We start from the raw sequence: 22,537 nt of genomic DNA, 5'->3' as shown, positions 1-22,537 counted from the left end.
TCTCTCTCTCTCTCTCCCCAGCGAGCGGCAGATAGTTTGCTCTTTTACGTCAAAGGCTCATTCATGTGAAGGTGGTGTGGAGCGATCGATGTGCACATGTTGACAGATAAGAAAAGCAGCTAAAAATAAACCATCCACGGCAAAAACCATCCACTACCTCACAGCCGCAAGGACAAACACATGAATTTTTGCTCTCTTCCTGGTACAACAGAGAGAAAACAGGATAAGAGGAGGATGAACGCAGAACAAAGATTGAGGAAATGTCACTGAAACCAGCCCTCTCTGTTTAGCAGTAACACATACAACACACTGCATGAGTGTAGATGTGTGTGTGTGTTCAAAAGTTGCAGGTTATTGCATACATTTTAAAAGCTTTGCTCCTATGATTTGATAGTTGAACGTGGAAAATGTTCACCCAAAAATATATATGGAATATAGAAAATTTCTCTCTCTCTCTCTCTCTCTCTCTCTCTCTCTCTCTCTCTCTCTCTCTCTCTCTCTCTCTCTCTCTCTTTCAACAGTATGTGACAAAAGAAGTAGGCCTACATCAGAATTCACAGTACTCATAAAAGAGAAGGCAAAAAGTACTCAGATGACTTACTTCTTCCGGCGGGATACTGAAGTGTGCATACGATGGACACTTTACCATCCCATGAGGCCACGGGAGAGGATTTATGAATGGCACTGAATGGACGTAACTGACTCTGGTAGGTCACATGATAATGAAAGCATGGCAAATGTAGTACGTCCAGATTGCATTCATACATTCATACTATATAGAACATAGGCTACTTTTTTAGCGGCAACAAAGTATTTATTCAAAATAAGTACCTACTCAAGAGAGTATGCGATTTCGGACGTAGCCATAGTGTTTTTGCAAAATGCAAAATGAACATGAATGATTTGACTAAATTGACCAAATTGTTTATTTTTTTAATCCAACTGACAACCATCACCATTAACATTACAAAAAATACTGGGTTACACTTAATTTAACTAAGGTTTAACTTAATTAACTATGGCCTGGTTTCACAGACAGGGCTTTAATTAAGCCAGGATTAGCCCTTAGTTCGATTAGGACATTTAAGTAGCTTTTATAAACAAGCCTTAGAAAAAAAAACATTACTGATGTGTGTGTTGAGACAAAACAATGGCACTGACATATTTTAAGATATGTCGGTGCAAGTTGCTTTCAGTTAAAACAGCTCAAACATGCATTTTAGTCTGGGACTAGGCTTAAGCCAAACCACAGGGATATGTACTTACTAGGGTTAGGGTTTGGTTTAGGGTTAGTAGCGTGGAATTATGCATAATTTATAGCCATCAGTAACTACATGTAATATGTGTAACAAGAACACTGTAAAAAATAAAGTATTAACAAATACTAAAATAAAGCATAGAATATTGCTTTAGATTGCTTAAAAATGTAGATGTGCCAAAGCGAATCTTTAGGAGAGTGCTGAGATCCGGGCAGCATCACGTCTCCATGGAGAAGCATCTCCAGTCCTAACAGTTATGACTCACCATTATAAAAGCATGAAAAAAAAAAAAAGCATGAAAACCTCCGCGGTCATAGTCCTCCCAGAAGCATCCGTGACGTTATTCCTCACAAAGATTAGGATCATCCGTTGTTTCTAACTATAATGAAAACACACTGAGGTTATTGCACTCTTTCACACAAACAAATTCCATTTCCTTTTCCCTGATAATTTGTAATACTTTACTTACATAACCCACATACAAATATTTACATACATAAACTATAGAACCTATCAAATTTGCATGTTATTTTTACTTGGATTCAAAAGCGTCCAGAGAAAGAGGTAATTAGGTATAGTTAAAACAGGCACAATTGTTATAGGCCCTCTAATATACTTAGGCTAAATCATATCATATCATCATGAACTACTCATATTGTCATATTATTACAGTACTAAAGGAATTAAAATAAGGAAGTAATTATTTGGACTCCAGGTGTATCTGTTTTCAAATGTGCTCTTTTGCATTTTATTTTTAGCTGTTTTCCTGTCTTCCTTCTCTCTGTTAGTTCTTGGCTGGTGTTGGAGGCCATCAGGCGGCAGCAGTGCAGAGAGCCGGCTGTTGTCATGGCGACAAGACACTTCGCCGTACTGCAAGTTATCAGTTAGCAGGTTAGCAGGTTAGCGTGCTCTGGAAGCAAATCAATGCACTGCATCGCCGTTCTGCACAATTTAAGGTCCCAAACACTAACCTAGCTCTCAAACGCGCACACATATTCCAGCGTAACCTTACAGCTTTGAGATGTAAGGTAAGCCAAGTGACATTTCTGCTGGGTTGGGGTTTTTTTCTCTTTTTTTTTCGTAACAGATTTTGTAACTATATTTTGTAACAAAATAAGGCGCGGGGCGGGTCGGGGTCATAAAAGGGACTCTATATAAACACACAGGGCCCAACGCTAAGGAGTTTACTGGTTATTTGCCCTGCCAAAAGGTCTGTCTACGTAGCTCTCTGTGTAACGAATTGAGTTTCTTTCGCATCTTTTTGCATTCAAACGGTATAAAATCGTTTGAATGTTTATGAACAACGCGGTCACGTTCTAATACCGCTTTCTACTTTCTAAATAACAAGCGGATTTTTGATTCCAAGCAGCCAAAAAACATGATCTCCCTCTGGAGCTGAATTGAACATAGCGCCAATTTTGCAATGATTGGTTGTTATTTGACGTGGGGCCAGGGTGGGCCAAGTTTCGCCCGTTTCACACATACTCCGTATGTGGTGCGTGTTGCAAATATACCCACCCATACACAAACTATAGCGGTACAAGAGCAGCACGCAATATAGTGCTTTCGCATATGCTGCGTTTGCAGTGCATGATCCGCGGCTGTACCACAAACACATACTTAGTATTTTTATTTCAAATCCAGAAGTTATGCAGCAACTTTTATTAAAAAACAAAGTTGTCAGCATTGCGATTTTCTTTGTACACATATACACTCTTTAATGAACGTATGCACGTTTAAACACAATTTAAACAACGTAGGCCTATATTCCATGCATTACTTCTACAAGAAAGTGGTCAAATATTTAACCATGTAGGCTACTTATATTAAAATCGCAAACATTTTAAATTAAAACGTAAAATTGACAAAAACAGCTGACTCTCATGCCTTTTCTTTTGCATTTAAATTTTAATACAATAAATCTTGCATGTCACAAAGAACTTGTTTTTCCACCTCCACGAATGAGACAAGTGTTGTTCCTTATGTAGCCTTGTTGAGGTAAATTGACGTTTTCCTTGCTTTACCACGGTCTTAAAGTAAAAAGATGACTGTGAAAAAAGTAGTATTTAATTAAATACATAATGTATGGTGAGATTACTACATTGTATTTAATTAAACACATTTATGGTGAAATTACTACATTTTCAGGTCAATCTGTGTTCATTTTGACCACGAAACATGCGCTGTCACTTTAATTCAGCGTTTGCAGCACAGCAAAAACAGACTCGGTGCGGAAACGATCTCTGCACTGCTGTATACGCACCGCAACTGGAACGGATCGCCGGACCGCATCCGCGTGCAGTGTGAAAGCTCTGACCTTAGTAGGAAAAAAAATATACGCACCGCATACGCACTGCAAACGGAGTATGTGTGAAACGGCGTTAGGACTGGAGCCGCGGGCCTGGCGCAAACCTGCTGTGCTGAACGGACCCGCGGGACCATGCAATTCCCATTCATATTCATAGCTGCGCCTGTCAAACAAGGTCAAAACAGGATAGACGTCAATATAGATGCATGTCTGTGAGAAATCCCTGCATCCTTGTGCATAATGTGCAAGTATCACGTGGTAAGTTTCACAGGGGACATTTTTATAATGCTGCAGTGAGACAAACTCAAACTGAAGTTGGATCTCCTCACCTGACAGGAAGTTGGCCCTTAGCTCAAAAAGGACGAGAAACAAAGGGGGGGAGAGAAAGTTTCTAAATGCGTAATCGTAAAACAGTGAATCAATTATGAGTCATTACTTTGTGATCTCATACTCGAAATGTCATCTCTCATCACTCACTCCCACCCCCAGCAGAAAGGCAGGAAATGAAAGGACAGGGAAAGTGAGGGGAAGAATGGTGTTATTGACGGAGAGCGGGATTGTAGCGCTGAAGATAATGTCAGTGCTGTGACACATCATGCATACACATTATGTCAGCTTAAGCTCTAATATCGTGGCCAATGACGAGACAGGAGATGTTGCAGATGAATTGCAGCTATATCCACAGCTCACTGCATCCCTCTTGTGGTCAGTGTGTGATATAATATAAAGGATGATACTCAGCTGTGGGCAAATGAACTCAACAGATAGTTCTGTCCTGCCAAGGCAAATCGATATACAGTTCTGCTCATAAGTTTACATACCAATTGCAGAATATGCTAGATAATTTCAACAAATTAAGAGGAATCATAAAGAGTGCATGTTATTTTATTTTATTTAGTAGCCTAATGTCCCGAATAAGCTGTTTCACGTAATGAACCAGTTCATCAGTTTACATACTCTTGAATCTTAATACTGTGTGTTGTTACCTGGCTGGTCAATGACTGAGGGTAGTACTAAATAAAACAAAAATGATCTTTACACAAAATATGAAAGAATTACACATCGTGATCCTGTTCAAAAGTTATAAAAAGTTACTTATGGCATATAACAGCCATTGATCATCCATTATAAACATCTTGCATATTCTGCATAGGGAAGGTAAACTTATGAGCAGAACTGTAGCTTTGTGGCAAATTACATTTGAATATACAGTGGTGGCCAAAATTATTAGAACAGTAAGATTTTTAAATGTTTTAAAATAAGTCTCTTCTGCTCACCAAGGCTTCATTTATTTGATCCAAAAACAGTAATATTGTGAAATATTTTACAATTTAAAATAGCCTATTTTCTATTTGAATATATTTTAAAATGCAATTTATTTCTGTATTTCAGGATTATTTGATAAACAGAACGCATTTATCTGCAATAGAAACTTTTGTAACATTATCACTACTGTTCAAAAGTTTGCAGTCAGTAAGAGTTTTTTTTTTTTTTGCTGTTGTTTTTTTGGAAAGAATTAATACTTTTATTTAGCAAGGATGCATTAAATTGATAAAAAGTGACAGTATAGACATTTACTATGTTGCAAAAGCGTTCTATTTCAGATAAATGCTCTTCTTTTGAACTTTCTATTCATCAGATAATCCTGAACAGAAATTGTACACAACTGCTTTCAACATTGATAATAATAATAGCCTAAATGTTTCTTGAGCAGCAAATCATCATATTAAAATGATTTCTGAAGGATCATGTGACACTGAAGACTGGAGTAATGATGCTGAAAATTCACAGGAATAAATGACATTTTAACATACTGTAGGCCTATATTAAAAAATAAGTTTCAAATTGTAAAAATATTTTACAATATAACTTTTTATTGTATATTTGATCTGCAGTAGCAAAAGGTACTTTTTCAAAAACATAAAAATATATATTTTGAACTTTTGAACGGTAGCCTATAGTATAAAACTATAAAGAATCAAAACAGACATCAATAATAACAAATAAACAATAAATTATTATTAATTGATTGCTTACTAGATTACTGTTTAGATGCGAGCATGCATTCTCTCTGCACGATACATTTTTGGAAGTGCTGAAATATAATATGGTTTAAGTATGGTTAGACAACATGATCAAATCATCAGCAATCACACAAAGATGCAGGTTACCAAGGCAACGGAAGCATCATCCTCTGCATAATAACCCCTCCCATCTCCCGAGCAGCAGCCAATAGTGATAGCGTGGGGGCGTGGCCAATATCTGCCCGTCAACTTCCAAGTGCGTCAAGCCGTGAGCTACAATAGAAGTTAATGTGGTAAATGTCAGGCAGGCGCGTGAGTTGCGCGTCTAAATCAGCAGAGAATTCGAGTTAATTGTATAGAGAGAATATCAGATACATTTTTGAAAGTAGGTTACAAAACCCCTCCGAGCAGCAAGGATCTCGTGATTCTTGTCTGAAATACACAATAATAAAAACACGCCCTTTCCTCCGGCTTTCAGGAGACGTGGCGCAGGTGAGTGACACTTTTTCACACTATTGACAGCGCGTGTGATGCTGCATCATCATTTAGTGGCAAATACTATTGAAAATTGCATCAGCTCCGGATTATGGTTTGCATGACGTCTGTAGGAGTTTTCCCTCTGTTATCCAAGGGTTCATCTTTAAACTTGTTATTATCACGACGAGGTTAGTGGTTCTAGACCTCTAAACATGATGTGTTTGCACCAGCTAAGTGGGAGTTTAAGCTCGTTAATCATCATGCAGTCATTGTTTTTACACGAGGGTGATGTTGTGCTTTTGTAAGTCAGGCAAAGACCACATGATGAACACAACGAGACTGAAAGTCTTTATCTGCATAATGTTTACTTAAGGTTTCATAATGCAAACGACAGAAATCACGTGATTATCCACTGGATAATATCCAGACAACAAAGACTTATTGCAATTCCATACTGCAAATATTTATATCACTATGGATGTTTAATAATATTGCAATTACAGAACTACATGATTGTGCATTTGTTATGTCATGCCTGTATAGCATATGTCCACTTATTAGTTTTATTTAAAAAAAAAACAAATAATTTCACTTGACTGTTTCTTATAACTATTTCTGGTGCTTGGCTTTCTATATCTTGAACATGTATGGGTCGCAATTATATTTTACATGAAGAAAACAAAACTACTATCCATGTAATTCATTAAATATGTCATTTGCAAAGAGGTGGAGTCTTGTACATCCCTTAAAGGTTTTCTTTCTTTCTATCATCCCTGTGTCCCAGCAGGTAATGGAGGGTATGGCGTTGAGCGCGGGCGGCTTGCGGACTCTGCCGTGGTACGTGGTGTGTTCTCAGGTGCTGGGGGTTACATGTGTGGTGATCACAGGCGTGTGGATGGGACATTACCGGGGAGGCTACGCCTGGGACGGCTCAGCTCAAGAGTTTAACGTCCACCCTCTCTGTATGGTCCTCGGCCTGGTCTTCCTCTATGGAGATGGTAAGAATAAATAGAGTAGAGTAAATAAGTACAAAATAAAATATATTGTGTATTTTTAAAAAACTTCATTTAACTTATGTTTGCAAAATAAATAAATTGAAGAGTTGCAGTTCAGGAAATAGTATAAATGCTAGTTTTGACACCCAAGGATACTGATATAGCTTTTCAGGTGAACATGCAGTGCTAGAACTGCCTAGAAAAATAATCTTTCCTTTTTCTTTTCATTTAATCAGTTTTAATACCTTGAAATGACTGATTAACCTAGTATTCCTCTGCTGTGTTGGTGGCGTGAACAAATGTTGGCATTACTTGAGGCATTTATCAACCCATTTATTCTCTCACTCAAACAGTGCATTTTAAACTACACTATTGGGTATAAATTGTGGTTAAAAATGGAAACAGTTAAAATGTTTATGTAAATACTGTTCAAAAGTTATTGAATTAAAAATACAAAACAGTGATTGTGAAATATTATTTTAAAATGTCATTTATTCTTGTGATGGTAAATCTGAATTTTCATCCTTCAACCAGTTGAATCCAGTCTTCAGTGTCACATGATCCTTCAGAAATCATTTTAATATGCTGATCTGATGCTCAAGAAATTTTTTTTCAAGAAAACAAAACTTCAACTTTTTGCAAAAAAAGGGGTTTGCAAAAACCCCTCAAACTTTTGAACAGTAGTGTATGTTTTTTATATATATATATATGTGTGTATATATATATATATATACATATTTTGCACGAAATATATATATATATATATATATACATACATACACACACACACACACATATACACACACACACATACATATATATATATTTATATATAATATTAAAATATATGTTCCTCATAATGTATGTTACATATGTAAAAGTAAAAATATTATGTCTTAATGAACAAAATCTACTATATTTAAATTGGTAATACTTATTGTGGTCTTATGGTGTATGATTTATCAATCCAGGTAATTCTTTAAAAAAAAAACTTTGACTTTCATCAAAAAGTGTTCTCTCGTTTTTCTATAATACTGTGTATTGGCCAAATGTCAGTGATATAGCATAGTTGGTTGCAAAGACCAGATTGGGTGTAATTGTCTAATAAGACATCTTTGGGTCTTCTGTCTCTCTGCCCTTAGGGGGTGTGTGTGTGTGTGACTCTGTGCTTGTAATAAAACACTGAACAGGAAGGGCCAGCTAATGTTGTTAGAGCTAAGATATGATTTGTTTCCTGATTTTTGTGTATATATATGAATCAATATGGGCTAGAATACTTCATGGTTGGTGTTCAAACAGAGATCAAGCCCTGCTGAGAGATAGTATTGTGTAGTTTTCTCTATTAATCTGTAACTGCTGTTGTCTAGGTTACAGTAAAGAAAATAGAGAAGATAAATTATTTTGAACCTTTTGAAATGGATGTATGTGATCTCTATAATTTTACACACACAAACACACACACACTTATGTGCTGTTAAAGTATAATCACAGTCAACTCATGGTTCGTCCATCTGGACACTTAATAAAGCACTCGACAGAGAGAGACAGATGTTAATCGAGCTAATATCTTTAGCAGTGATCCTCTGATTCAAAGCCCTCGTCACGGCAATTTAATTAGGACATTATATCTGAAAGGTCACTGGCCTATTAGAGGTTTAGCTGTCCCAAAAAACACCAGTAAAAACAGCCCCAGAGGGGATCTGTCTGCTTGTACAAAGGCCAAAAAGACACACAGGAATACATCTTCAGCTGTTATTTGACAAGTTACTGCATCTGTAGAATTTCAGTCCTGACGCAGGCTGTTTTTGGTGCCTTTAAGACTTCTATCTTGTAATTCTTTTATAATTGGCTAACCTTTTCACATATAATAAAATGGCTTAATAAGAGCTTGTTCTTTCTCTACCACAGCTGTTCTGGTTTACCGTGTCTTCAGAAATGAGGCTAAACGTTCTGTGAAAATTCTCCACGCTCTGCTGCATATGATGGCCCTCATCATCAGTATTGTGGGTAAGTCCAACAACATGCGTGTGCTAACAGGCTAGAAGAAAACGTAGATTACACGTACGTTTGGCAGCACTGTTGTTTTGCTGGGTATTTGTTTATTGACACAGATTTTAGCTGCAATTCTCAACTGCTGAGGTCACAGCCATTTCCCGTGACTAATGTGCTGTTTGAACCGCTAAATAAGGGGAAAACTAACATTTTCTTCAGATAAACAGATGTATTTTATTAATCGCAGGGCACAGGATAACTAGATTTGCACTTCCAACAAGTCAACACCAATGCGTGCAACTTAACTGCTCTGTTACAGTCTATATATGTGCTCTACCGTTTACTAGTTTGGGGTCAGTAAGATAAAAAAGGTACACGATGTAACTTGTGGCCCTCTAGAGGTTAAAAAACTAAACGGCATGCATTTTGCAGAAGGACATTGTTTTGGTTGTGCTTCGGCATCTGTGTGACTGCGGATGAATATGGTTATCCTCCTGCTCAGAAAACATTCACTACTGCTCTTAAGAGATATAACCAGTTTATATGGAAAGGATCTCAAGCTGACTAGCTGAAGACGTTACTGTAGCTTTACCTATAATAGACATGGTACTTCCTTGAAAATAAATTCCAGCACAGCTACACAACCATGAAATGACTCACAATAGATAATGCTTTACAATGAACTATTTTAAGAGAGCTACATGCCAATTTATCTGTTCAATAAAATACCCTATCACCTTTAAGTAATAAATGCTTTTACATTTTAAATCCCTCAGTTCTCGCCATCTCTGAAAAGCCAATGTTGATTCTTGGTTTATTGCGAGCTCTGTCGTGTTCTTTTTGCCAGCAGACTCTCCTCTTTTCTGCGTTTTTTTTTTTTTTTTTAAATGGGTGAAAACTAAGTTTTAGCTGCTCCATGTCAACCTTTCTCGTTCGTTGTGACAACTAACCTATGCCACTCCCACATGCGTCAACGTAGCCGGAGCAACTTTTCTCTATTTACGGATATGATGAGACACGCACGGATGAGTGACGCAAGTATGCAATTTTGCACGAAAAGCATCCCTTCAGGTCTAAAATATAAACAATTTTAATAGGCTTTACCATAGTAAATCAGGGTAAGACAAAAAAAAACACGTTTTCTCAATTCTCAAATAAATATGAATTCTTTTTTGATGATAAGAGGAAAGGAAATTTTAAATTTTCCTTCAGGTTTTGAATAGCGATGGGAGATTTTCAGACATACAAGTATCTTAAAAGTTTACTAAAACAAAATAGATAACATGCCTAAATCATCAGCAGTTTGATTTAAATTAAATGCAGAAAATTGTGAAGAAAAATAAAAAGTATATGTTTTTAATCTCTCTCTCTCTCCTCAGGTCTTGTGGCCGCATTTGATTTCCATTCATCGGCTAAGATCCCTCACATGTATTCTCTGCACAGCTGGTTTGGCATGCTCACTTTTGTGCTGTTTTTCCTGCAGGTAATTTGCAGTTATTTCCTTTTGACCAGGGCGAAGGTCTGTTTGCATTTAAACATCTTCCTTCGTCCTTATTTGAACAGCTGAGCTGCATCATGACTGTTCTGCAAAAGTGTTTGTGGTTTGGAAGCACTTTGCTCTGCATTAGCAAACCCCCGTGTGGAGGGTCACATCCATTACATCACTATTGACATCAGAACATTGCTATTAGTGTTTTTATTGGCACTGGTAATCCAGCCTAGAAACCTGAGCCGATAGTCCACTTCATATGTTCTACATACATCTGAAAAAAAAAGATTAAATTCTACTTCAAATTGTACATCTGAAAAATAGGATTTAATTATTTGATTATACTATATATATAAAATATTTACATTTACAAGTAATTCCATTATATATCTTTTTCATTATAATTCTTTTTTACGGATTATACATTTTTTATATAACCTTTTCATAATTTGAGGATACCTGATCCTAAAACATTTTTAAGAGGCCAGTGGAATACATCTCCTCAAGTTGTCTTAGGACTGACTTCTCCTCCTCTCCTTTGCTCCAGTGGTTACTGGGACTGGGATTTTTCCTTTTCCCATGGGCATCTGCTCAGTTGAGGAGCTGGTATCTCCCTCTGCACGTCTTCTGCGGCCTGTTGCTGCTGGCCATGTCTGTGGGATCCTGTCTGCTGGGAATCACAGAGAAACTGCTCTTCAGTATCATGTGAGTGTCAGTGAATGTATCTAACGGATATCATTTTTGAAAATAACAACTGATGTCACTAAGCCGAGGTAAACATTTTGAATGAGAGGAAAGGAATGAGTCACCGTGTGAATGAGTCACAGCGGAAGGAGACTTTCAATGAATATTAATGATATTTGGCTTCTTTTCTCCATCTCTCACTGCGGAGCATCAAATGCTGGATTTGTGTGCCTACTGTATTTACTGTGTAACTCATGAATAGTTTATTTTAAAAAATTATAAAATATGCTGCACATATAATTATTAACTTCATTAACACATAAATAAACACTCTTAACACATTTGGGTGGTTGCAGGCGGAATTCATATCCAAATAATACAATAGAAATAAATAGGAAAAGTCCCACACACTGACATAACTGGTAAAGGCACGTTCACACGAAGGACGATAACGATAGTTCTAAAAATCATTAGTCCGCACCACAACTACAATGATAACAGCACAGTGAAATAATATTTTTGGAATCACTTTCAGAATAATTTTTTTCCAGCCAATGAACAATAAAAACAGTGACAGCCAATCAGAATCCGTCCTGCTTGAAAGAGCTCGAACATTTAAAGTGGCAGACAAAACTGCAGCGTACACTCAGAATAAACAGAATGATATCGTCCACTTGTGTGGACGTTAATATAGTTATCATTACAGATGTCGTTCTTTATGTGAACTATCCCTTTAAATCATTCTTAGATAACTGTTCCAGTTCAGAAGTGGGCCTGAAGCTTGTGTTATTTAAGTTTTGCAAGTTACAACAGTGTTTTTCCATTCATTAACCAATAAAGATTTTGTGGCACATTTCCTGTTCTCAGGCCTACTTACTCCAAGTTTGCAGCTGAGGGGGTCCTGGCAAATATTTTGGGCTTGTTGCTGGTGTGCTTTGGGGTCGTGGTGGGCTACGTGGTGACGAGAGATGATTTCAGACGACCGCCGAATCCTGAGGAGGAGGCTCTATCTGTGCATTTTAAGACCCTGTCGGAAGGAGAAATCCCCAGTTCTCCTTAATGTCTTAATATACTCAAACAACTGCCTTTCTGCCCGAGTCCTAGCAAACCTGTCAGCCAGTTCCTTCATTTGCAGTCTTCGTATTATTTGTATTTGACACCCCCTTGTCATATGAACGTTAAAGCAGGATTAAATTACCACCATGTATGGAACAGAAAACATGTTACCGTTTTTATTATTGGAGTATTTAAATGTTATTTATTTTTTTCAGGGTTAGGCTTTTTTTTGTGGAGTGATTTCTAATTGTTGATATATTTTGTATATATACACACAATATATATACAATTATATAGTGTTTAAATGCATAAAATTATTTGAAATATCAGGATGTACTTTCTTGTGCCTTAGAATTTACATTACTACACACACACAGAGAGAGAGAGTTTGGTAAGTTACTTACTAATTAGATTATAAAATTAGATTACTGTACTAATTACTCTTCCCATATCAACCTCGACCAGTTGAACAATAAAAGAATAGACATGAAACTACTCTTAATTCTCCCAAATAATATAAAATTGTATAAATTATTCTTGAACTGAGCAAAGTATTTAAAGTGAGAAAGTTATATTATAAACATATTTTAACATTAAACGTTAAATCTTGATTTTAATCTCTCTATTATTGAAGAATTGCTCTATAGTCTATACAGTATGTAATGAAATTACATCAGAAGTAACTAATTAAATGACAGAAAAAAAGAAAATAAATACCTTGTTTTACTTTTTCAAGGGAAAAGTAATTAAATTATAGTAATTAATGACTTAGTAATGCATTACACCCAACACTGTGTATATATACACACACACACACTCCACACCAGAGTGTACAGATGATCTGCTGGTGCCCTTGTATTGTATTTTCATTGCTGTGTTTGTATTGTGTACTTGTCTGTTGCGCCAATATTTATATCACTGTTTTCTATTTGATATAAAATATCAGTATGTGTTCATAATGCTTGATTCCACTTGTGATTAAGGATGTACAGTATAACCCAAGTTTTTAACTGAAATAAATTCATGAGAAATAAGTTTGACTCAGTGGTTAGTTATTTCACCTTGATTTTCTTTGAAGTAGTATTCTTTTTTTAAATAAGCTCCTTATTTCCCTCATACATACAGATGATTGTACAGTTTACAATCGTGTAACCGGATAAAAAGTCCTCATTCACGTTTCTGATTTTCCTTCCCAGCAAAACAACACAGCTCACACATACAGACAATTTACAACGAATCCTCCTTCGCAAGCCCACTTATAAACAAAATCAAAATATTAAAACAAATTACATACAAAACCTAAACTTCAGTTCTTTTTTTCCTCTAATAAGGGAAACAAGGAAATATATTGTGCCACAGTCTTTTCCCTCATACATAAAACCACACTCGGGTTTGTGTATTAGCAGAGAGCATGCGTTCTAGTTCAGCACATTATTTACAGCCATGTACATTTTGGTCATACAAAAGGAAAACAAATAGTTAAATACAAACACTGTTGTACAGTAAGCAGTATTCCAGGTCAACTCTGAGTGCACCGCATATTTTTCTAAAAAGAGAGAGAAAAAAATTAAACCGCTGCAGAAAGACCTGCTCTTTTTCAACAGCAGTTGACATTGATTAGTTAAGCCAGATCCAGTGAGCGAATCTTGACTTGCTGCCATCCTCCCAAAATATACCGTCAAGACATCCATTAAAAATCTGCCTGACCTTCCAATAGTATGTTAGTTCAATGGTGAGGCAAACATGAAGGCAAACAGTTTCACAACTTATGTGAATGTTTCAGTGCACAAATAAACTCTCAAAACATAATGGATGAGAGCATGTGGATTCTGAGGCGGCAAAAAAGAAGAAGTTTCCCCCACGCCTATTTCCCATGACAAAAGTTTCTTTGGAAAAGATAAATTCTGCTTTAATGGTGTGACTAAGTAAATTAACGGCTGACTACCTGGATGCTACTTCCCGTGAGCAGATCGTTAGCCAAACACTACACATATTTGCAGCAATCCTGTTGACCTTTTTAACCTGTTGACAAAAAATAAAAATGCCCATAAAAAGTCTAAAAATATTTCACATTGCTGAATGCGTCTCAACTTAGGAAGTAAAGGCAAACTGAAAAACACAACTGCATTGAAATTTAGATATACATATATATTTTTACAAACATAACTTAAAATATTAAATATTACTTTTTTGCTTAAGCAATATTGATCTGGAATATTTCAGGTACATTTTTAACTCAAGACACAGCAGGATTCTCAGGGATTATTACTGGTCTGAGTGGGGATATCAGTGGGGACATCTGGTCCAAGGGCAATGCTCAGCAAAGTGTCCATGGCTGGCACTGGGTAGCCGCCCACTCGTAAGGTACAGAAAAGTAGAAGGTTGGTGTACAGCAGTTACACAGGCCTACTTTTACTCCAATGGGTCTTGATACTTCCATTTATGTGTCCAGAGCAAATACAGATGCACTTGATTTGTACAGTACATGCTAGATTCACTTCACATAAGTGGAATTCACCTCAACAGGTCTGTAGTTTCACCATCAAGATATGGGAGAAAAACAAATGAAAAGATAAGATGTTCAACATGTTAGATATTCCTCTGGAATGTTCGAATAAATCTTGCACACCGACTCATTCTTCTTATACATTAGACTCCACAAAAGGTCTCTTTGGTTTAATGGGTGAGGTTGGGCCTTGCCTTTCATTGCGAGATAACTGCCTATACTCATTGTCCTGATAGGCCTGGGAAACTGGTAGAGTCCGTGCCACTTTCACATCTGGGTATGTGGGAACCTGACTAACTCTGCCCATAGCGTCCGCCCGGTCCCGCGTCACACCAGGAGGGTTGGCGTAGAAATCATCATCCATTAGGTGGCCATTGTGAGCGTTGTTGGTGCGGTTGTAGTAGGCGATATGGCTGAGGGGTGCCGTTTGCTGCCCATATCCCATGTTGCTTGGAGAAGTTGCTGGACTGTTTACCACTGTATCCAGAGATGAAACAGCCCAGGGTCGAGAACCCGAGGAGGACGATGCAAGCGAAGGCTGCTGCTGGAGGTACTGCTGAGTCCGTGCAGTCTTGTCTATGATGCCCATGAAAGGTGTGTTGCGGGAGCGAAGGGCCTCTCCTGGATATGTTCCACCCACCACCCGGAAGTCTGTGCCTTGCGGGGGTGACATCGGTGAAAGGTCATCATGGTAGCTTCCTTCATAGGAAATATTTAAGGGTATCTCCATTTGCTGTGCAGAAGCTGACGCCCTGAAGCCTGGGCCTAGGTTAGCAGCAGAACCTGCCACCAAACTGTTGTTGGATGGCGAGAAGCGTAGACCTGTACTGTGGGAATGAATAAGGGGGCGTGGAGCCGGTGGGTGCTGTTTGGGTTCTACGTTATTGGCACTGACTGGACGTCGGTGTGCATGAAGGTTCTCAGGTGAACCTAGCGTCACCTGTCGCTCCATTTCGTGGGGTGAGACCGGATAGTAGGCGGTCGACTGACTGCGGCTGATCTGTGGTGTCTGACTGTAGCGGACACCTCCAGGACTGGGTCTGTAGGCAGAGGAGGGCCTGTGGGGAAGCTCATCCTCTACAAGGCCAGGATCCATGCTGATGGCACGCTGGTACAAGGCCCCTGCACTCAGACTGCCCTGAGGCTGAAGTGAGGAAGAGTATCCTCCATCCCCAAGTTCATCCATGTCACCTGGGCAGCGGGCACTCATCGAGTGAGCGATCTGACTGTATGCACTACTACCCAGTACGGCACTGGAGTGTACCGCGGAACTGGGCTGGTTGGTGCGGATGATCTGTGCCTTAGCTGGCTGCAACCACTGGCTTTGTTGTGATGGCTGGGAAGTCTGTTGGGAAAATTGGAATGAACGTTGGCTGCTCATCTTGGACAGAGGGGACTTGGGTCGTCCTGCAAGCTGGTCCTGTTGGTAGCGTCCTGCAGAGGCGGACTGGGGACGGTACATGGCAACTCCCTCAGAGGTGGGGCTGGCACGATACTGTGTTCCACGGCGTAATGGTGATGGTGGTGGGCTGAAGTGGTAAGAGGCCTGATGAGGGGGACTGGGCCGGAAGTGGGAGCTCTGGTGCGTTGGGGAGAGCGACGGGGAGGTGGATTGGTAGCCTTGCCGTGTAGGAGAGGACATTGAAGGGGGGCTGGGGCGAAGGTCATATGCTTGGCCCAAGTAGGGTGAATCATGATGGCTTGGAGATGGAGGCATGTTCTGAATCACTGGAAGTCCCGATGGAATAGTGTGGGGCTCGGTGGGAACACCAAGCGGTAGGCCATCCAAATCCCGCTCAAGGTAATCGTCATCCTCCTCAAACAAGTCCTGGACAGGCTCCATGTCTGAAATATGGGGCTCCATTGGTGGAGGCGGTATCATGGATGGGGCTTGATCGCGGGGAGGGGAAGGAGGAGGATCCAGCTCCTGTTGCTGTTCAACCTGATGACACTCTTCTTCCACGCGTTGCAGCAGGCGCTGGATCTCGCGGTTATTGGGACACAGACACATGGCTTCACTCAGGTCCTCCAGGGCTGCGTGGAATTGCCTACAGCAAGGGAGACGGAGAATGAGAGAGAGTAGGAAGGTGGAATATGGCAGTAGGTAGAGAGAAAGAAGGAAATATGCTTGTTAAAGACTGAGAAATGACTATTGCTAAAGGAATATATTCGGGGTTCAATGTAAATAAATCTTTATCAACAGCATCTGAAGTGGCTCGTTGTCAATTGCCACACAGAATAATTATGACCCAAAAATCATTCTTGCAGTAATGCACTTACAGTGGAAGTCAATGGGTCAACGGATTAAAAGCAGGGCTTCGAACTGGTTCAAAGAACGAAAACAAAAATAAAAACGAAATCAAGTTGAATTGTTCTGAACAGAAACACTTATTTGACATTACCATTAACTGGTTAATAACGTTATTTTATCATACCGTTTAATATTTTAATTTGGCAGTCAACCAATCACGAATTCAAATAGTATGGCCTATGCAAATGTGACGTTGACGCATCCAACGTGAGTGAAATGCCCACACTCAGCTGTCAATTCATCATAGGTAAGTCGCAAGGCAATGTGCATTAGCTGTTGGATCGCAGGAGTTTATCCGTGGATATGTTACCAACTGTTAAAGTATTATGATGAATATGCAGCATGGTGTGTGTTTTTAAATAATTAAAAACCATGTTGTCAAAGTCAGCATTGTGGCTTTATGTACAGTCAGACACTTATGCGTCATGATATTATTAACATTCAAGCTCAAAAATCAAGCTCAAAAAGATTTACAAATGTCGAGGAGATTTGTGTTTTGTCAGTCATTAACGGCTGCATCTTAAGTTCAGCATTAGGTTTATCAACTTACAGGTTACAAAGTTTATTGTAGTATGTCGTTTAATATATTGGTGATATAAAAGATGAAGTGCTATGCACAGGCTGTACTGGCTATGATTAGAGGGCAAATACCAGACTGACACTCTTCTCAGCTCCTCAAATACATAAAACATTAGCCATTACAAGCATCGTGTTTTTTGAATAATGAAAACACTTCAAAGAACTTCATTCACGATTCGGGCAGGTGGAACTGCTATATGAGGTTTTGCCAACAGTTTGAGGATCCACTCGATTTAGCTCATAGTATAAAGCCATTTAGTATAAAGTTCTATTCAAGCTCTGGTATAAAAAATAGGCAAAAAAAAAAAACATTAAAATACTGATTCTGTTCGGAGTGAACTGATTGATTTATTTTGCATTTTTAAACCCTAGTTAAAAGTAAACTTTTTTTGTAGTAGAAGTTTAGCCAACAAGACAACAAAACCTGACAACTTTTATAATATATTCACACACACAAAAAAAAATCTCGGAATTGTGTTTGCAGTGCATAACCAGAAGTGAATCTACCTAAAACAGTAAGTAGTCCCATCCCAAAAATTATGATTTATTAGACGGCTCAAAAAAAAAAAAAAAAAAAAAAAAAATTGTACCAAAACAGATTAAAGTGCTTTGACAAAAACACAAGCTTTTTTTTCTTCTGGGATGCCCATAGACTTTCATTGTAAATGTCAAGCTTAACTTGTATTGAACCTGGAACATTCCTTTAGTCATTTTACCGATCAAAATCATCGACGACCCCCCACCCCCACAAAAATAATAGTTGATCAAAAGAGAAAAAGGAATAAAATATGAATGATGGGCATTCTGAGGAAAAATAATCTGATTGTTCAACACAACATGAAGTATGAAGAACAGGTCTAATCCTGATGTTGTCAACTAATGAGGCAGAAGTCAAGGGGCTTAAATTGATTTCTATCTTGAAAGTCTAGCATAGCACTACGTCAACCAATCGAAACACATTTGGCCAGTTTGGGTCATGATCTGTCAGCACTCGATCTGTGCGAGACAGAATGTGTTTTATAGGCTGTCCTGCCTTTTGGTTTCTACGATTACCTGCTGCTGCGCTTGGCACGGGCTCGTGCGTAATAGGCTTCATAGGATTTGGGTTTCAACTCTAGTGCCTTGGAGGCAAACTCCTCCGCCATCCCAAAGTCCTGCAAGCAACAACAGGACCAACAGTCATACACTGAGCCGTACATGAGGTCAGAGGGAGGACACACACACACATACACACACACACACACACGTGCATGCGGACATGCACACAAACACACACACATACACTCTTACATCATTAACGCACACAAACTCATGTTGGACATGAACATGTCACATTTATATGAGGATGTCAACACTGATTATTACAAAAATCAACATATTTTGAGCACCATTAGTGCAAATATGATACACATACATACATACAATTATGGAAATGCACGTACACACTTATAAAATTTGACACACACAAATATATGCTCAACAGGGACAGTGGGAAGATGCAATGTGACAGCTCAAACCTCTACCTGTACTAAACCTAACTCTTAAACAAATCCAATAAATGTCAGAAAAACCCAAATGAACCAACAAATCAAACCAAAACAGGGATGAGATCATGATGGGAAGAAAAACTACAGCATGGGCTGAGTGTATAGAGAGCTTTCCAGAGAATTTCTTCATTCAGGGGAAAATGAGAAATAATCATCCAAAATGAGAAATAATGTAGCCATAAAGGTGAAAAAAAATGGGAAGATCAAAATATCTCCTAATACATCAATACTGTCTTTAAAGTCCTTGTTCCGTAACTGCTTTGGTCTTTTTCAAAAGCAATTAAGAACACAGACCAAGCACACAACTAATACATGCAGTTTGTTGGTAAGGTTAGTTGTCATTGCATGGACGCTTGTAAACAACAAGATTTACAGTATACTAGCATACTTGTAGTCGACAGATATGTTTTTCAATATCTACAGTGTAGGTATATACAGTCCATATATCATGGACCTTAGTTAGGGTAGACACCATATTTAATTTAATGCAAATAACCTTGTCTGGTTTGACTGATACTTAAATGAAGTTAAATATGCCATCTACCTTGAATAAGGTATACCACAAATTGTGTCTGATACAATATATGCAATTGTAAATAATTTGAATTAAAGATAACAAATGAAAAATAAATAAAATAGCTAAAAAATAATAAATTATTACACAATATTTGAATAATACGCTGAATGAAAATGTTGACGGCTGTGTTTAGCACAAGGGCAACCAGGCACAGTGGATGCTGGGATCATGTTTCATATCTCTACAGGGTCACTCTAACTCCATTTTGGATTTGCCCTGCAATCCCTTTTCTCTAATACCATATCCTTAACAAAAAGACTATCAATACACCTAAGAAAAAAATATCTATTGGTTGGAATGACCGGAAAAATTCAAGGTCAAAGAGTCATTTTACATGTGGTGACCAAACTAGATTAATGTAATCAGGGCAATCTCAATTCTTCCTCATAACGTCGCTATGAGTGAAGAGAGACAGAAAGAAGAGAGTTTTATGAAACTGAGAGCTTTGGACTCACATTCATTTTCCTCCGGCAGCGGGAGAGGTTGAGCAGCAGAGAGACTTTGAGCTCGCGGAAGGTCTTCAGGTCCTCTGTGAACCCCTCTCGTGGGAACTTCTTCAGGGCGTACTGGTAGCGTTGGGCGGCTTCTTTCACCTTTCCTTTCTGGGTTGGCAAGACACTTTTACTTCTCAATTTCGAAATAATATACGACTATGATATATTTTCATAAAAACAAATGCAATACGACACAAAACTCTGAAATGTATTGTACATAATAATGTATGAATTACATCAGAAGTAACTGTAATTAAATTACTTTTTCAACGGAAAAGGCTTGAGAATAGACTTAGTAATGCATTACACCCAACAATGTACATTATTGTTGGCAGCATATTCCTATACACAGTTTTGTAAATGTACAGACTTTATTTCTTCAGCTGAATATTCCAGGATTGCAATTCAAACAAAAGCCACTCACCTTGTAGAATCCATCTCCTTCCTCTATCAGTTTGCTCAGCAGAACAATCATAATATCAGGTTTGGATGTGGCCATTGCCCATGTTGCAGGACCTAAGTGCAATAGAGCAGAAAAAAGACGCAAAGCAAAGAGTCACCACAGGCTGATAGTCCATCTGGGCACAAAATAGCTTGCTAATCTCTGAGGGACACAAAGGAACGAGCAGGCTGCCAGGATATCTTGCTTGAATGGAGGCAAAGTCTACAAACAACTTGTGGATATCACAAAAAGCCATGGCAACACGCCAGACAAAAAAAGAAAGAAACAAATCACGAGCAGCTTGGCTGTTTATACCTTGCCGAAATTGGAATCGGGTTTAAACTGGCAATACAAACATTTGAATCCAACAGCTACTGAACTTGCAGTCAGCATGTTTGAGCTCTCTGTGGAAAGCCTGAACAGAGGTCAAGTGTTTCCACTGGTTTAGATTGAATGTACAGTGGAGGGAGGGTGGGAATAAGAGATTGATAGGGGTCTATTAGAGCTATAGATTTCGCCATGGGCAGCCAGTCGCAGTATGCAGGCAGGCAGGCAGTGATTTAGTGGAATTCATGCAAGGCGCAGTTGAGGACAAACTAATGAGCACGGGATCAGTAACTGGCCAATAGCTCGAAAAAGCCAGACTGAGAGCAACTGTGGGGGAAAAAAAATGGTGTTATTCACACAGAATGCATTCTTGCTTTCAGAAATAGCTAGACGCAATATAGAATTGCAAGGACAGAATTCAGAGAATTCTCGTAACACGTGTTTAACTACTACAGCATCTTAAAATCTAAAGCTAAAGGCAAGAGATACTAAAAAATAAAAAAAATAAAATAAAAATAAATCGCAATAATCAAAGACGTCCATTATAATACAGCAGAGCTGCAGAATAGAGCATCGCAACAGGCTTTTTAAACCTACAGTTCCTTAAAAATGTGACATTCATGACACGAGATGCTGAAAATGATCACATAGGGCAAAAACATCATCGCAATTTTAAAACGCGACGCTAATGAAAAGCAGCTGCACGCAACGTTGAAAGTCATCCATCACAATACAACAGCACAAAGGATTAGAACAAAATGCAGGTGTTTCGAGACAAGATTTTAACTGGACACATCATCTTAAAATGTGACGCTAAGGGTGCAAGATGCTGGCAAAAAGCATTGCAACAATGAAAGAAATGGAACGGAATAGAGCTAAATGCAGGTATCTGAAGATTAATTTTTAACTTCTTTTAACTTGATACAGCATCATAAAAATGCAACGCTCATAGACTATCATAGACTATTCATGTTTACATAGACATTTTAGAGTTACAAAACAGTGCAAGAATGCATTCTGTGTTCATGTCCTCCCAAAATCACAAAACATTCTGCAGCATCATGCCAAAATGCAACACCTCTTCCTACATGCAGCCATGCAAGCAGACGGAAGGAACAAAACTAATCCACGTCTTCCATCAGATTTATGGCTGACAGCAGCTTTTTCCACTATTTGTAGACAAGAATAGTGATATGAAGATTAAATAACGTTCACATTCGGACATCCAAAACACTATCAATACCGACCAATGGAGAAGGGACCACACGGGAAACAAGATGGAGGGACACAGTCAAAAATGGCAGATGGGGACAAAGGTGTGCGTTTTACCTCGAGCACGGGTGGGGAGTGTCTGACATCCTGTTACGAGGAGAGAAGAGGTGGGAAGGGTCACGAGTGAAAGGGTGACAGGTTATTAGGGCAGAGTGAAGCATCATGGGAGGGGCGTCCGTATCAGACAGGGAGCAAAGG

The 22,537-nt window shown here is 38.6% G+C and overlaps 2 protein-coding genes across 7 annotated transcripts in view; one reads left to right on the top strand and one right to left on the bottom strand.

The window, feature by feature from the left end:
- Nucleotides 1–5,794: 5,794 nt before the first annotated feature.
- cyb561 (cytochrome b561) lies at nt 5,795–12,288 on the top strand (the record flags this gene model as incomplete). 3 transcript variants are annotated; one of them, XM_084405826.1, is made up of 6 exons in its annotated part: nt 5,795–6,083; nt 6,856–7,066; nt 8,972–9,070; nt 10,435–10,538; nt 11,092–11,249; nt 12,096–12,288. In XM_084405826.1, the coding sequence occupies exons 2-6, from the start codon at nt 6,859–6,861 to the stop codon at nt 12,286–12,288; spliced, it is 762 nt and encodes a 253-aa protein (XP_084261952.1). In that variant the 5' UTR covers nt 5,795–6,083; nt 6,856–6,858. The 3 variants fall into 3 exon arrangements, with proteins under 3 accessions (XP_084261952.1, XP_084261950.1, XP_084261951.1); XM_084405824.1 differs by having other exon boundaries at nt 5,863–6,083; nt 6,853–7,066; XM_084405825.1 differs by lacking the exon at nt 5,795–6,083 and adding an exon at nt 6,138–6,256.
- A 2,632-nt stretch (nt 12,289–14,920) lies between these two features.
- tanc2a (tetratricopeptide repeat, ankyrin repeat and coiled-coil containing 2a) overlaps nt 14,921–22,537 on the bottom strand; it is a 164,973-nt gene continuing 157,356 nt past the window's right edge. For all 4 annotated transcript variants that reach the window (XM_084405786.1, XM_084405787.1, XM_084405789.1 and 1 more), the window contains 4 exons: nt 20,723–20,814; nt 20,260–20,406; nt 18,734–18,834; nt 14,921–16,838 (listed from right to left, as the gene is read on the bottom strand). In XM_084405786.1, coding sequence (XP_084261912.1) covers nt 14,927–16,838; nt 18,734–18,834; nt 20,260–20,406; nt 20,723–20,814 — 2,252 coding nt within the window. In that variant the 3' untranslated portion in view covers nt 14,921–14,926. The remainder of the gene's footprint in view (nt 16,839–18,733; nt 18,835–20,259; nt 20,407–20,722; nt 20,815–22,537) is intronic.

The sequence above is a fragment of the Rutilus rutilus genome (genome assembly GCF_951802725.1).
Source record: "Rutilus rutilus genome assembly, chromosome: 1".
Classification (NCBI taxonomy): domain Eukaryota; kingdom Metazoa; phylum Chordata; class Actinopteri; order Cypriniformes; family Leuciscidae; genus Rutilus; species Rutilus rutilus.
The sequence above is the reverse complement of the archived record's forward strand: the minus strand, read 5'-3'. Positions and strand labels throughout refer to the sequence as shown.